An 11,908-nucleotide genomic window follows, 5' to 3' on the forward strand; every position below is an offset into this window, starting at 1 on the left:
CCCACCTCAGCCTCCCAAAGTGCTGGGATTACAGGCGTGGGCCACTGTGCCCGGCCACAAGGAATTTTTTTTTTTTTTTTTTTTTTGAGATGGAGTCTTGCTCTGTTGCTCAGGCTGAAGTACAGTGGTGCAGTCGTGGCTCAATGCAACCTCTGCCTTCTGGGTTCAAGCGATTCTCCTGCCTCAGCCTCCCCAGTAGCTGGGACTACAGGCATGTGCCACCACGCCTGGCTAATTTTTGTATTTTTAGTAGAGATGGGGTTTCACCATGTTGGCCAAGATGGTCTCCATCTCTTGACCTTGTGATCCGCCCACCTCGGCCTCCCAAAGTCCTGGGATTACAGGCTTGAGCCACCACGCCCAGCCTGCAGGGATTATTTTAACTGTAAAATTGCTTTAAAATTTTGTTTTAATGCAAAAAGTTTTCATGGAAAAAGCAGAGCATAAAAGCACACACATTGTATTAATAACTATGTAAAAACTATTCACAGTTGGGCTTTAAAAGGGCAAAAACAAAAAAGAAAAGAGTCATTTATAAGGATAGAACTATGGGCCAGTCACGGTGGCTTATGCCTGTAATTCCAGTAATTTGGGAGGCTGAAGTGGGAGGATTGCTTGAGCCCAAGAGTTTTTGAGACCAACCTGGACAACATAGGGAGACTCTGTCTCTATAATAAATAAAGTGGCTAGGCATGGTGGTGAGTACCTGTAATCCCAGCTACCTGGGAGGCTGAGTTGGGAGGTTACTGGAGCCTGGGAGGTCAAGGCTACAATGAGCCATGATCTCACTGCTGCCTTCCAGCCTGGAAAACAGAATTCTGAGAAAAATCCCAGTGCACCCCCTCCCCATTCTTTCCAAGATTGCAGAGTAGTGTCAAGGAGAAGATGACCTCCAGCCAGGACTTCAGTATTAAGTTCCTCTGACCTCCTCATTGAGCTAGGTGGACTCCAAGACCTAAGGGACAGGTAAACATTACCCTTTGAATAGCTTCTCTGCCTCCTTACCCAGATGAAGCCCGCCTACATAGATCCCCAAATCTTCAGGTATTCCCACCACCCAGTGGCTCTTTTCCAAAGTTTGTGTTTAAGTTGGTTATTTGAAGTTCTGTACAGGATCCTACAGCAACACTATTTACAAATGATGGTTAGCTTTTCCAGCAAGGCCCCAGATGTCTGTTGGATTCCAGTGTTTTAGATGTTCTGCACATCTATTTATTTTGAGGCAGGATCTCACTTTGTCACCCAGGCTGGAGTGCAGTGGTGTGATCTCAGCTCAGTGCAACCTCCAGCCTCCCATGTCAGCCTCCTGAGTAGCTGGGACTATAGGCGTAATCCCAGCTACTACGCCAGGCTAATTTTTTTGGTTTGTTTTTTGTTTGGTGGGGTGCAGCAGGTTTCTGCATGTTGCCTAATCTGGTCTCGAATTCCTGGACTGAAGTGATCTGCCCCCCTTGGCCTCCCAAAGTGTTTGGATTATAAGTATAAACCACCCTGCCCAGACAATTCTATACATTTATAATGGGAAAGGAAAATAGTAGAAAAATAATCCTATCATAAATGCACAACTACAGTATAGAATACACTCTTGAGGGTTAACTTAGGGAATAAGCTCCAACTTATAAAGCTGTGTCCACGGGAAAATGTCTTCCTGGGCTTGCTTAGGTCACTGTCCCAAAAGCCCCTCAGCAGCCTCTTGATGGAGAATGAGACTGTCATAGCCCAAGAGAATTCCTCTGTCCAGGCCTTTAGACAAAGCCTGGCCTGCGGGAGGGAGTCCCAGTGCAGCAGCATCACAGAGCTGCCGACCAGAAAGGCACAGTAACTCGGGATTATGGCTTTCTCTCCAGGGCTCTGTGGGGGAATCCCTCTGTGTAGGGGAAATTCTGGAATCCTGATCTCCCCCTTTCCCTGCATGCATCCCACTCCCAAATGCAGCCTTGTTCCGAGGTTCTGAGCCAGCAGCAATTTGCAAGCCTGCCCCTAATATTCCTCGCATACTGTCCTTCTGGAGGACCTGGCATGAGTAAGTACCCAAGAGATATAGCTCCTTTATGGGGAAGCACCCACAGAGCTGGCCCCAAGGTGAAGGTGACCACTGTGGGGTGGGGTGGGGGGGAGCTTAAAAACTTGGCTTGTTTTGCTAAATTGCTATGACCCTACATTATGGTCATTAGACAAAGATCCCCTGGCCTAAGGCCAATAAAATGACACCATGACTTTCCCATCAAATCTGGCTGCTTCTCTCTTGGCTGCAGAGAATCATTAATATTTGGTCTCTCTTTAACAAATGGAAGAAAGAAGGAAGAGGCTAGAAGGCAGTTTCCTTGGATGAGCAGAAGTGAAATCAAATCTTAGCTTCTTGCCTGCCTCATCTAACTCTCTCCTGCCTCAGGGCTTTCCACCAGTACCTGTCTGGAAACCTTATCTCAAGCTTTAAGGGCTTATGCCTGGGGCTCCTCTGGATGTGAAAAGAAATTCCCTCCCACAGAGTACCCGCTATTACATGACTTACCCTATCACGCCTCGTAAGACTTTAAGAAGCTTCTGCCAACCACTTTAAAGGATAATTGTTCTCATACTGTTATATTCTGTTCCTGAACACTTAGGTATTTTGGCAAAAGTAGGGTCAATCATCAAATATAGGAAATGGACGAAAGGGTATGTCCTTGTACCTGACTACAGAGCTTGGTGGCTTCGAGTTGTGGGGGCAGCAGAGGAGAAAAGCTGCCACCAGCAACCGGGTATAGAGAAACGGAGGCTGAGAGACCAGCTTGATGTCAGGAGTGAGGGGGAGAGCAGCAAATCAGGGGAGTGTAGTGTCATGGAAACCAAGAGAAGAAAGAGCTTCAGGGAGGTGGTGAGGACATCTGTGTTGAATGCTGAAGTGAAGACAAGATAAGAACAGAGGCGTAAACATTAGACTCAGCAATGTGGAGGTGATTAGAGGCATTGACCGGAACGGTATCTTGGTATAGTGGGGACAAAATCCATCTAGAGTAAGTTGAAAAGGAAATAAGAATATTCTGCTAAGCGCTTTATGTCTTAGCTCATGTAATTCTTATAACAATCTTATGATGTAGATTCTAATATTATCCCCATTTTACAGATGAGGAATCCAGGCACAGAGAGGATAACTAGATGGCCCAAAGTCACACAGTTAGAAAGTGGCAGAGTTGGATGGACCCAGACAACCTGGCTCCAGCCTGTGCTTGAAACCTCTACCTCACTCTCCTTTCACAATGCCACGAAACCAGGATGAACACTCACTCCAGACAACACTAGCGACAAGTGCTGAAAAGGAAAAAAAGAGAGATGGGGTGGGTAGCTGGAGAGGTTGTGGGGCTGAGAGAGAGTTTTCTTTTAAGACAGAAAATCCTGATACACGGGTTGCATGCTGATGGGGATAATAGAGGTGCAGAGGAGAGATTGATGATGTCTGCTGGAGGAGGTGTTTGTGATCTGGGAGATGAGATGGATCCAGAGCACAGAGGGGCTGACCTTTGATAGGAGCTCAGCAAATCCTCTGGTACCAGGAGGGAAGGCAAAGAAAAAGGGCACCCAGTGAGGGTAGCGGGTAGTTTTGGACGTGAAAAGATGAAGGAGTACCTGTCTGCTGGTTTCTCTTTTCTCAGTGAAGGGTAGAGCAAGATAATCATCTGAGGCTGGGGTGGGGAGAAGGGATGGGGGTTGTAAGAGGATTGAAGAGGGAAGAGAGGTATGAAATGGCCATTCTGGGGGTGGAGGTGCCAAGAAAACACAATGAGGAGGTGAGGCAGGGAGCTACAAGAGACAATTCCTAAATTTTATGGATGCACTGTCTGTCTCTCAAATCTTTCATGGTTTTTATCTATGAAATTTTTCATTTTAAATTGCAGAAAAAGAAAGAAGAAAAACTGCCTGCCCTCTTTCCCATGACCGCTGTGCTGGCAGCAGCAGGAACACATCTGAAGTGACGTGATAGGAAATCAGAAGCATTGCAGGCAGATGGTTTGGGATTGTGAAAAGCGCACACAGAGAGAAATGTAGCCTGGGTTTCTTACCTGTAGAAACTTCATGGCTTTTCCTTTGTTTTCATCAAGACCCATCTGTGGCTCTTTAGCACATTTCTTAAAGAAGAATGTGGAATGATAAATGATCCCAGGTGAAATTTATATCTATCTGGATTAAATCCTTGTGCTTTTCTGGAGGAATCAGGGAGCACAGAGAGGCTGCTAATACAGAGAATCACCTGGAGGTCTTGTTACGCCACAGATTACCAGGCCCTGCCCCCAGAATTTCTGATTCTTTGCAGGATGGGGGGAATGAAAATTTGCCTCTCTAATAGTTCCCAGGTGATGTGGATGCTGCTGGTTGGAAGACCATACTTTGAACATTGAGTTTGGATGGGGAAGGCCTTAGGGTTCATCTGGTTCACCACCTCAGGTGGCAGGGGATTTCCCACACCTCACAGAACAAGGACTAGAAAGACGATATCTGAGTCCATTGAAATCCCAAAAGATTCCAGACACAAAATGTCCTTAAGTCCAGCTGCTATTGTTGGACTTGTCATTCCTCTCCCTCCCTGCAAGTCTCTGATTTTCTGCAAAAACATCGGAGGGAATAATTTGAGAGTAATTAACACATAAAGTGCTAACTATATACAAGACGCTGCTCTGAGCTCTTGTATTAACTCACTTAGTCTTTATAACAGCCCTGTGACCTAGGTGCTACTATTATTAATGCTCAATTTACTGATAAGGTAATGAAGACACAGAGAGGTTAAGTAACTTCCTTGAGGTCACCCAGCTAGGAAGTGGAGAGCTGGAATACATCCACAGATCAGACTAACTCCAGTTTCCACATTATTTCCACACTTTCATATGGCAAAAGCAAGTATGTATGAAGTCTTGGTCTCTCAGATTTGTGGATTCTTGCTGCTTGGGTAAAATGTGGTCTGCTAGGGTCCAACACAGTTCTTAGCTAGGGTCCCTGGGCAATATAGGATCTTGAAAAAACCCTGTTTTGGCCAGTTGCAGTGGCTCACGCCTGTAATCCCAGCACTTTGGGAGGCCGAGGTGGGTGGATCATGAGGTCAGGAGATTGAGACCATCCTGGCTAACACAGTGAAACCTCGTCTCTACTAAAAATACAAAAAATTAGCTGGGCGTGGTGGCATGCCTAGCTGTAGTCCCAGCTACTCAGGAGGCTGAGGCAGGAGAATCACTTGAACATGGGAGGTGAAAGTTGCAGTGAGCCGAGATCACACCACTGCACTCCAGCCTGGGCAACAGAGCGAGACTCTGTCTCACAAAAAAGAAAAAAGAAAAAACCCTGTTCTACCATTTTTAATGCATGGCCCTTGGACAAGCTGCATACTTTATTCTGATTATCCCATTGATAAAATGAGGTGTACTGACTTTCTGAATTTTTAAGCCCTGAAAGCATATATATACGCATATATATGCATATATATACAGTATATATGTATACATGCGTATATATACGCGTATACATACATGTCCTGTATATGTATATATGTGTATATGTGTATGTACATGTATAAGTATGTATGTATATGTATGTATATGTATATGTATATATACGTGTCATATATATATTTATATATATATATAGAGGGGGGGGGTCTCGCTCTATTACCCAGGCTGGAGTGCAGTAACACCAATGATGGCTCACTGCAACTTTAACCTCACAGGCTCAAGCAATTCTCCCACCTCAGTCCCGAGTAGCTGGGACTACAGGCATGTAACACCACACCTTGTTGATTTTTGTATTTTTTGTAGAGATGGGGTTTCACCATGTTGCCCAGGCTTGTCTCAAACTCCTGAACTCCTGGACTCAAGTGATCCGCCTGCCTCAGCCTTCCAAAGTGCTGAGATTACAGGTGTGAGCCACCATGCCTGGCCAGCATATAATTCTTACTGAGTTTCAGTAACTCCTTACTCCTGCACTCATTCATCTAGAGCAGCTGCCTGAAGCAACACAGACCAACAATCCACAGGCTGCAGCTAATTCTGGGAGCAGCTCTTCCCGTGGCCAGCTAAGAATTCTTCTGCCATGACAGTCACTGAGGAGGTGTGTTTTTGCCAGTGATGAAGGGTTCTGCTTAACTAGCAAGAGAAAAGCACAGCTGATTAGAAAGGTAATTTTTCAATAAAAGTAGGTATAGAGGACTAGGTAGTAACATGTTGGTTCCTGCCATTGGCTGCCTAGGAGATATTGAGCAAGGTAACTTGCCTCAACATTTGCATCTATCAAATGGAGATGATTAGGACTATGAGACAGTTTAGCTAATTAAGCATTACCATGTGCTTGGTCATAGTCGCATCGTTCCAATTGGCCCCTGAGGTTGTTGTTCTTGGTGTCAGCAGTGCCTCTTCAGAGATCTAGACGCTGAGCTTGTACACACTAGGACCTCCCACATGCATCTCACCCACCCTGAAGCTCTTCACCACCAACTTTTAATGCTCTATACTGGCATTAAAAGAGTCAGACATTTAATAAGTCTAAATCCTAGCATCCTCAGGTTTAGAGAAGGATTGTGTCTCAGATTCGTGACAACAAAAGGTGTGGTGGACGTTATTATTATCATTTTTTTTTTTTGTAGAATAAGAATCTGGAGAACTCTATGAGTATTCTCCAGAGTTCTTTTAGAGCTAACTGAATTTAAGAGATCCCTGGGGCAATTAATCCAAAGTATACCCTCACTGCAACATCTATTTCAGGATCAGAAGTGCCAGTGGAGTCGTGAAATTGAAGTTAACAAATTTTTATGGAGAGCCAACCAAGAACCATGGATTGTAGAGGGAGTTGCAAGTAATGAGTGTAGCAATAGCTAACATTTATGGAGTTCTTAGGATGTGCCAGGAACATAATTATTACATATCATTCATACAGCCCTAGGAGTTAGGTACTATTATCTGCCCCATTTCATAGATAGGGCAATTGAAGCTCTTGGAGGGTAAATGTTCATGGTGGCACAAGGAGTTGAATCCAGATGCACAGCCATAGTGCTACATTGCCTCCCTACAACAAGGTGCAAGACAGAGTCCCAACCCTCAAGGAGCGAACCCTGGTGAGGGAAACAGGCACAGGAACAGATATTCATAAACATGGCTGACTATGAACATAAGATGGGCAATTGATGGCAACTAGAAAGATCCTGTAAGACTTCAAAGTGGAGGTGGCATTTGAGCTGAATATTGAAAGAAATGACTAGCATTGCAACAGGTGGAGATGGGGGAAAAGCATAACACTCAGAAAATCATCTACCCCCAATAGGGGCAGGAACACAGGTGCCACCTATTTAAGTCTTTCTTCCAATGTACAATTTATCTCATTTTGCAGATTCCTGTCCTGTTCACGGGATGGACTCAGAAGGTTCTGAAGGCTCAGATTTTATAGGCTCAGGGAAGCTGAAAGTTGGACACAAATACGGCCTGTGCTGAGATCTCCTCAGCCCAGGCTCAAGCAAGATTTTCTTACCAGACAAGCTTCCATGGTGTTGCGAGGCACTGTTTTCTCTGACCTTCAAGGTCTGAGATGTCTGAGCCAGGCACCAGCTTGAAAACTTAGGAGAAATGGGAAACCAAAATTCCAAAGCAAACTCCCTGAGCCTCCTTGTTCCAGGATCCCTCATTCTCTACTTCATCCACCTTCCTATGGTAGAAAGATCCCTGCTCCTTCTCTACTCAGTAGCTTCCTTCCTGTGACATGTTTTTATCAATCCCATTGTCACTAGTGATTTCGGATGAAACAGGGTAAAAGTTTATGGATCACTAGCCTTGTGTGTTCCATGAAACTCTGCTCTGTTGACATCCATTAATCTCTATCCTGGCCTCTTGCTACCTGTCTTACCATTTATTCTCAGCTCTTCCCCTGACCCCCCTCTTCCTCTGCCCACCCTTGAATGTTGGTGTTCTTCAGCCATCCGTCCTGGCCCCTTGCTTCCCTCCCTCCACATGCTCTCTGTAGGAGCCACCCCCTATGACTATTCCTTACCCTTGAGCTATTGACACTAGATGTCTATCCCCAGCCCTGACCTCTCTTAGTTTTAGCCTCACGCCCTCTGCTGCCCAGGGAGCATCCCCATCTGAAGGTCCCAGGGGAATCTCAAGCTCAACACATTAACTAGCTCTCCTCTCTCTTCCTTGTCCCCAACTCACTGCACCCAATCCAGAAACATGGTAGTCATTCCAGGATCTGCCCCTTGCCTCACCTACTCTTATTCTGCAGCATCCTACCTGCCCCTCCAATCATTGATCAAATATCACCAGTTTTAAGTCCAGTGTTTCCTGAATCCATTTTCCTCCTGTAGTTCTTTACTCTCACTCTCATCTATGCCAGATCCCTGTCATCCTGTATACTCTGACCACAACTGTTTCCCAACTCTTCTTCTGGCCTCCAGGCTTGCTGCCCACCTGGGATGAAAACCACCTTGACCCCCCTCTGAAGGCTCTGAAGGCTCAGATTTTATAGGCTCAGGGAAGCTGAAAGTTGGACACCAATATGGCCTGTGCCTGTAAGGGCTCCTCATCACCACAAATCCCAGTTCTGAGTCTATCGAAGGCCCAGTGTGACCTGGTGTGACCTCTCAGCCTCATCTCCCAGCATTCCCTGCCTCAAACTTCGTGTTATGATGATAATACAGAGTAGTGTGTAGCTTTCCAACACACCATGCTCATTCATGAGTTTTATTGTATTTGATTTAATTCTGTTTCCTCTACCTAGACAGCCTTTTCCACCCTTCTTCACCTGGGTCATATGAACTCATTTTTCAAGACACAGCCCACCCATTCTCTGGCTCAGAAACCCTCCCCAAAAGCCTTGGGTGAGGGAAGTGCTCCCCTTGCAACCTGTGCTTATTGTCTGAGGACTTAAGGGTGGCGCGTTAGAGTTGTTATGTGGGAGTCTTTCTCCTCCATTAGGTTATGACCTTGACAGCATCTTAGTCACTTTTGCCCCATTGTCTAGTGCAATATTCAGAACACGGTAAGTGCTCAGTTAATATTGTTGACTGGAACTTGACCCCCTCAGAGCAAGGGTTTTCTACCCCTGTCCTCCTAGCAAGCATTCTGCAAATGTTTCATGAGCGAATGTTGGTGCTGTCAACAGCCATGATGGGGAGAGAGGAGGAGGGTTCTAGTCACACAGTTCCTAAATGTGCACGGAGACCAGGCACGGTAAAATCTGCACATCAGCATTCCATCCCTGAGCAGCATGCATGCTGAGAGTGAGATCTGAAGGAATCAGGCTCTCTGGCAATTATGAATACTTAGGAGAATAACTCACTGGGTCTGCAGAGGATGGCAGGCCCTTTCATGAGCGTTCCCACATCACCACTGTCATGATCACCTCCAGGAGAGGTATTTTTATGAATTAAGGCCATTATGACAAAGGAAGAGGGTTATTAGGGTCAAGAGTTACCCCAGGCAGGCTCCACCTGCATCCCTGAGATGAGCTTTCATGATCCTGCCCCCCACTGAAGCTGCTCATTGGCCCTCTTCCTGGAGGCCCCTTGCACAAAGGATCTGCCACCCTCATGGACAGTCGCTGCTTCTGAAACTGCAGAGCGTGAATAGCTAACAAGGCATGCAGGAGCCAACAAGAGGAGTCTCTGTTGATTCCAGTGGGTTTCTGAAGGGTAGGGGATACGAATTTTCAACACCCACCTCCTGCTAATCCTCCAGCAAAACCAGTCAGACTGGATGCAAAGCATTATGAGAGAGCCCACACATCCCATCTGACCTCTGAACAACGGAGCCACTTGTTGCAGGAGGAGTGTTTCATGTCCTTGGGATCAAGGCTGGAGGAATGGGGGGCATGGGGAACTGGGACTGGCAGGAGCAGGGGCAAGGGTGGCAGGGGGAGAGAGCTTGGGATTTCAGAGCAAGATCCCCTCATGCACAGTTTCACAGTCACCTGGTCTTAACTTCTCTGAGGTGATAACGAGTCTTCACAAGGCAGTGGTGGACACACTGCTCTAAGACACCTAGTGCAGGGCAGGGAAGGAGTCACTCACAAAATGCTAGCTCCTTTGACATAGGTGCTTCTTAGGGACATCCTCTCAGGGCAGAAGGGTCTAGAGGGAAGCCCCTGCCACCCACTGCTTCTCCTGGAGCACAGTGCTGTAGCCAGGCACAGGGGTGGGGGCAGAAGTGTTGCTGCAGCCACCCCCACCAGCCCTGCAGAGTCCTTCACCCCTGCTACCCGGCAGGTGATTTCAGATAAACGTGAGTCAAGTAAGGGGAGCTGATATTTTGTTTCAAGGAAAAGAACTTTCTAGGCTGCCTCTGGGAAGTAACATTACTCTTGTAGTCTCTTCACAAACTTTTCACTGTTGACCTGAGGATTCCTTTCCTCTCTCCTTCCCTCTCTTCTTTTCTTCCTTTTGTGGGAAAAAGAAACAAATTGGAGGACTGGTCCTTCAAACAACCTCTAGAACCAACAAGTATCAGCCTCCCTAAACACTGTCCTGAGTTGTGACTGACACTGAATCAATCATTTCAAGAAAACCCTGCACTTTCCATCTCTTTCCTTCCAGGAGGGTAAATGCTGTTCTGAGGGAAAAAGAGGCAACTAGAATGTAGCTCAGGGGAGAAGCAAAAGGTAGGGGAGGGAACTTGTTTCCTTCTTCCTCTCTGGGGAGTTCAGCAGCAGCAGCAGCAAGTTCTCCTCTCCAAGGAGCTCCTAGGAAAACTAGGGACCCGACCTTTGAGCTGGGGGGGCCTGGGGAGGGGTGTTGGTGCGAATTGCTCAAGAGTAGCAAGAAATCACACCCACAGAGAATGAAAGCACATTCTCCTCTGTCCCCCTGGGGGCTGCATAAAGGGTCCTCCTGTATCCCCTCCACCGTCGCAGTCATGGATTCCCTGCCATCCCACCATGCAACCCACACCAGCCTGCTCAGTGTCCCCATGGTGCTCACAGCCTTGACATCTCAGGGGAATGCCCAGCTTGGCACACACTCCCCTCAGTCCAAGCTGCCCAGCAAGTGCCAGCCCTCCATGGCAGGCCACCAACCAAAAACCTCCCTAACCCTGAACAGGTGCCTTGAGCAGCTGAGGTGGGATGTTAAGTCAAATCCAGTTAGGCTCTTGTCTGGCTAGGCTCCCGCTGGCCCAATGCTGGATCAGATAAAATTACAGGTGGGGTCCTATGGGACAGCCCAGCAGTGCTCAGCATCCCCAAAAGACCTCACTGCTGTTCCCTTCACCCATAAGGATAGAGAGAAGAGTATATACTACCTCCAGAAGAGGATCTGCCCCAGGGAAGCCATGGCTGGGGAAGGTTCCCAGCGTATCTGGGTACTGGCTGAGTGGAGCTGCCGCTGCCTTCCTTGGTGACTCACAACCAGCTCCCGTGTATTGGCCTTAAATAGTGTGTTGAGGCCGGGAGTGGTGCGTGCAGCTGTAGACGGCTCAGGAATGAGGAAACTGGCTGTGCAGAATTCCCTGCAGGCACAGTGGCTGCCTGCTCCGGCCAGCCAGCCAAGCCAGGGGCTCAGAGCTGCCTTTCCAAGTCTTGACTTTGGGAGGGTGATGAGGAAAAGCTTCCCTGGCCCTTGCTTCAGGGCCTGCATTCAGCAGGACTTTCCTCCTGACTGTGGAAGGGAGCTGTAGGGAGGGAGATTTAATCTCAAAATAAGAAAGGACTGGAATAGCTCAAAGTGTCAGGCTATGCTGGGAGCCTTGGGGCCAGGAGTCCCCATCTCTGCTGGTAGATGACGCTCAAACAGAGGCTGGGTCACCATTGGTCAGGTCTCTCGTGGAGGAGACTCATGCTGGGGGACCTCAGGAAGGCCATGAGCTGAAGTGACAAGACCACTGAGTTTGTCACTCAAGACTGAACTTGCCTAGGTCTCCTGAGATGCCCAGCTGGGTGTGCAATTCTCTTCCAGCTTCATTTCAGT

At 47.3% G+C, this 11,908-nt stretch overlaps 1 protein-coding gene across 1 annotated transcript in view; it reads right to left on the bottom strand.

Moving 5' to 3' along the window:
* The window catches only part of VTCN1 (V-set domain containing T cell activation inhibitor 1), a 67,950-nt gene extending 56,597 nt beyond the window's left edge, over positions 1-11,353 (bottom strand). The window contains exon 1 of the mRNA XM_003308292.4: positions 11,244-11,353. Within this exon, the coding sequence (XP_003308340.1) occupies positions 11,244-11,275 (32 nt within the window). The 5' untranslated portion in view covers positions 11,276-11,353. The remainder of the gene's footprint in view (positions 1-11,243) is intronic.
* Positions 11,354-11,908: the final 555 nt, after the last annotated feature.

The sequence above is a fragment of the Pan troglodytes genome, chromosome 1 (genome assembly GCF_028858775.2).
Source record: "Pan troglodytes isolate AG18354 chromosome 1, NHGRI_mPanTro3-v2.0_pri, whole genome shotgun sequence".
Taxonomy (NCBI): domain Eukaryota; kingdom Metazoa; phylum Chordata; class Mammalia; order Primates; family Hominidae; genus Pan; species Pan troglodytes.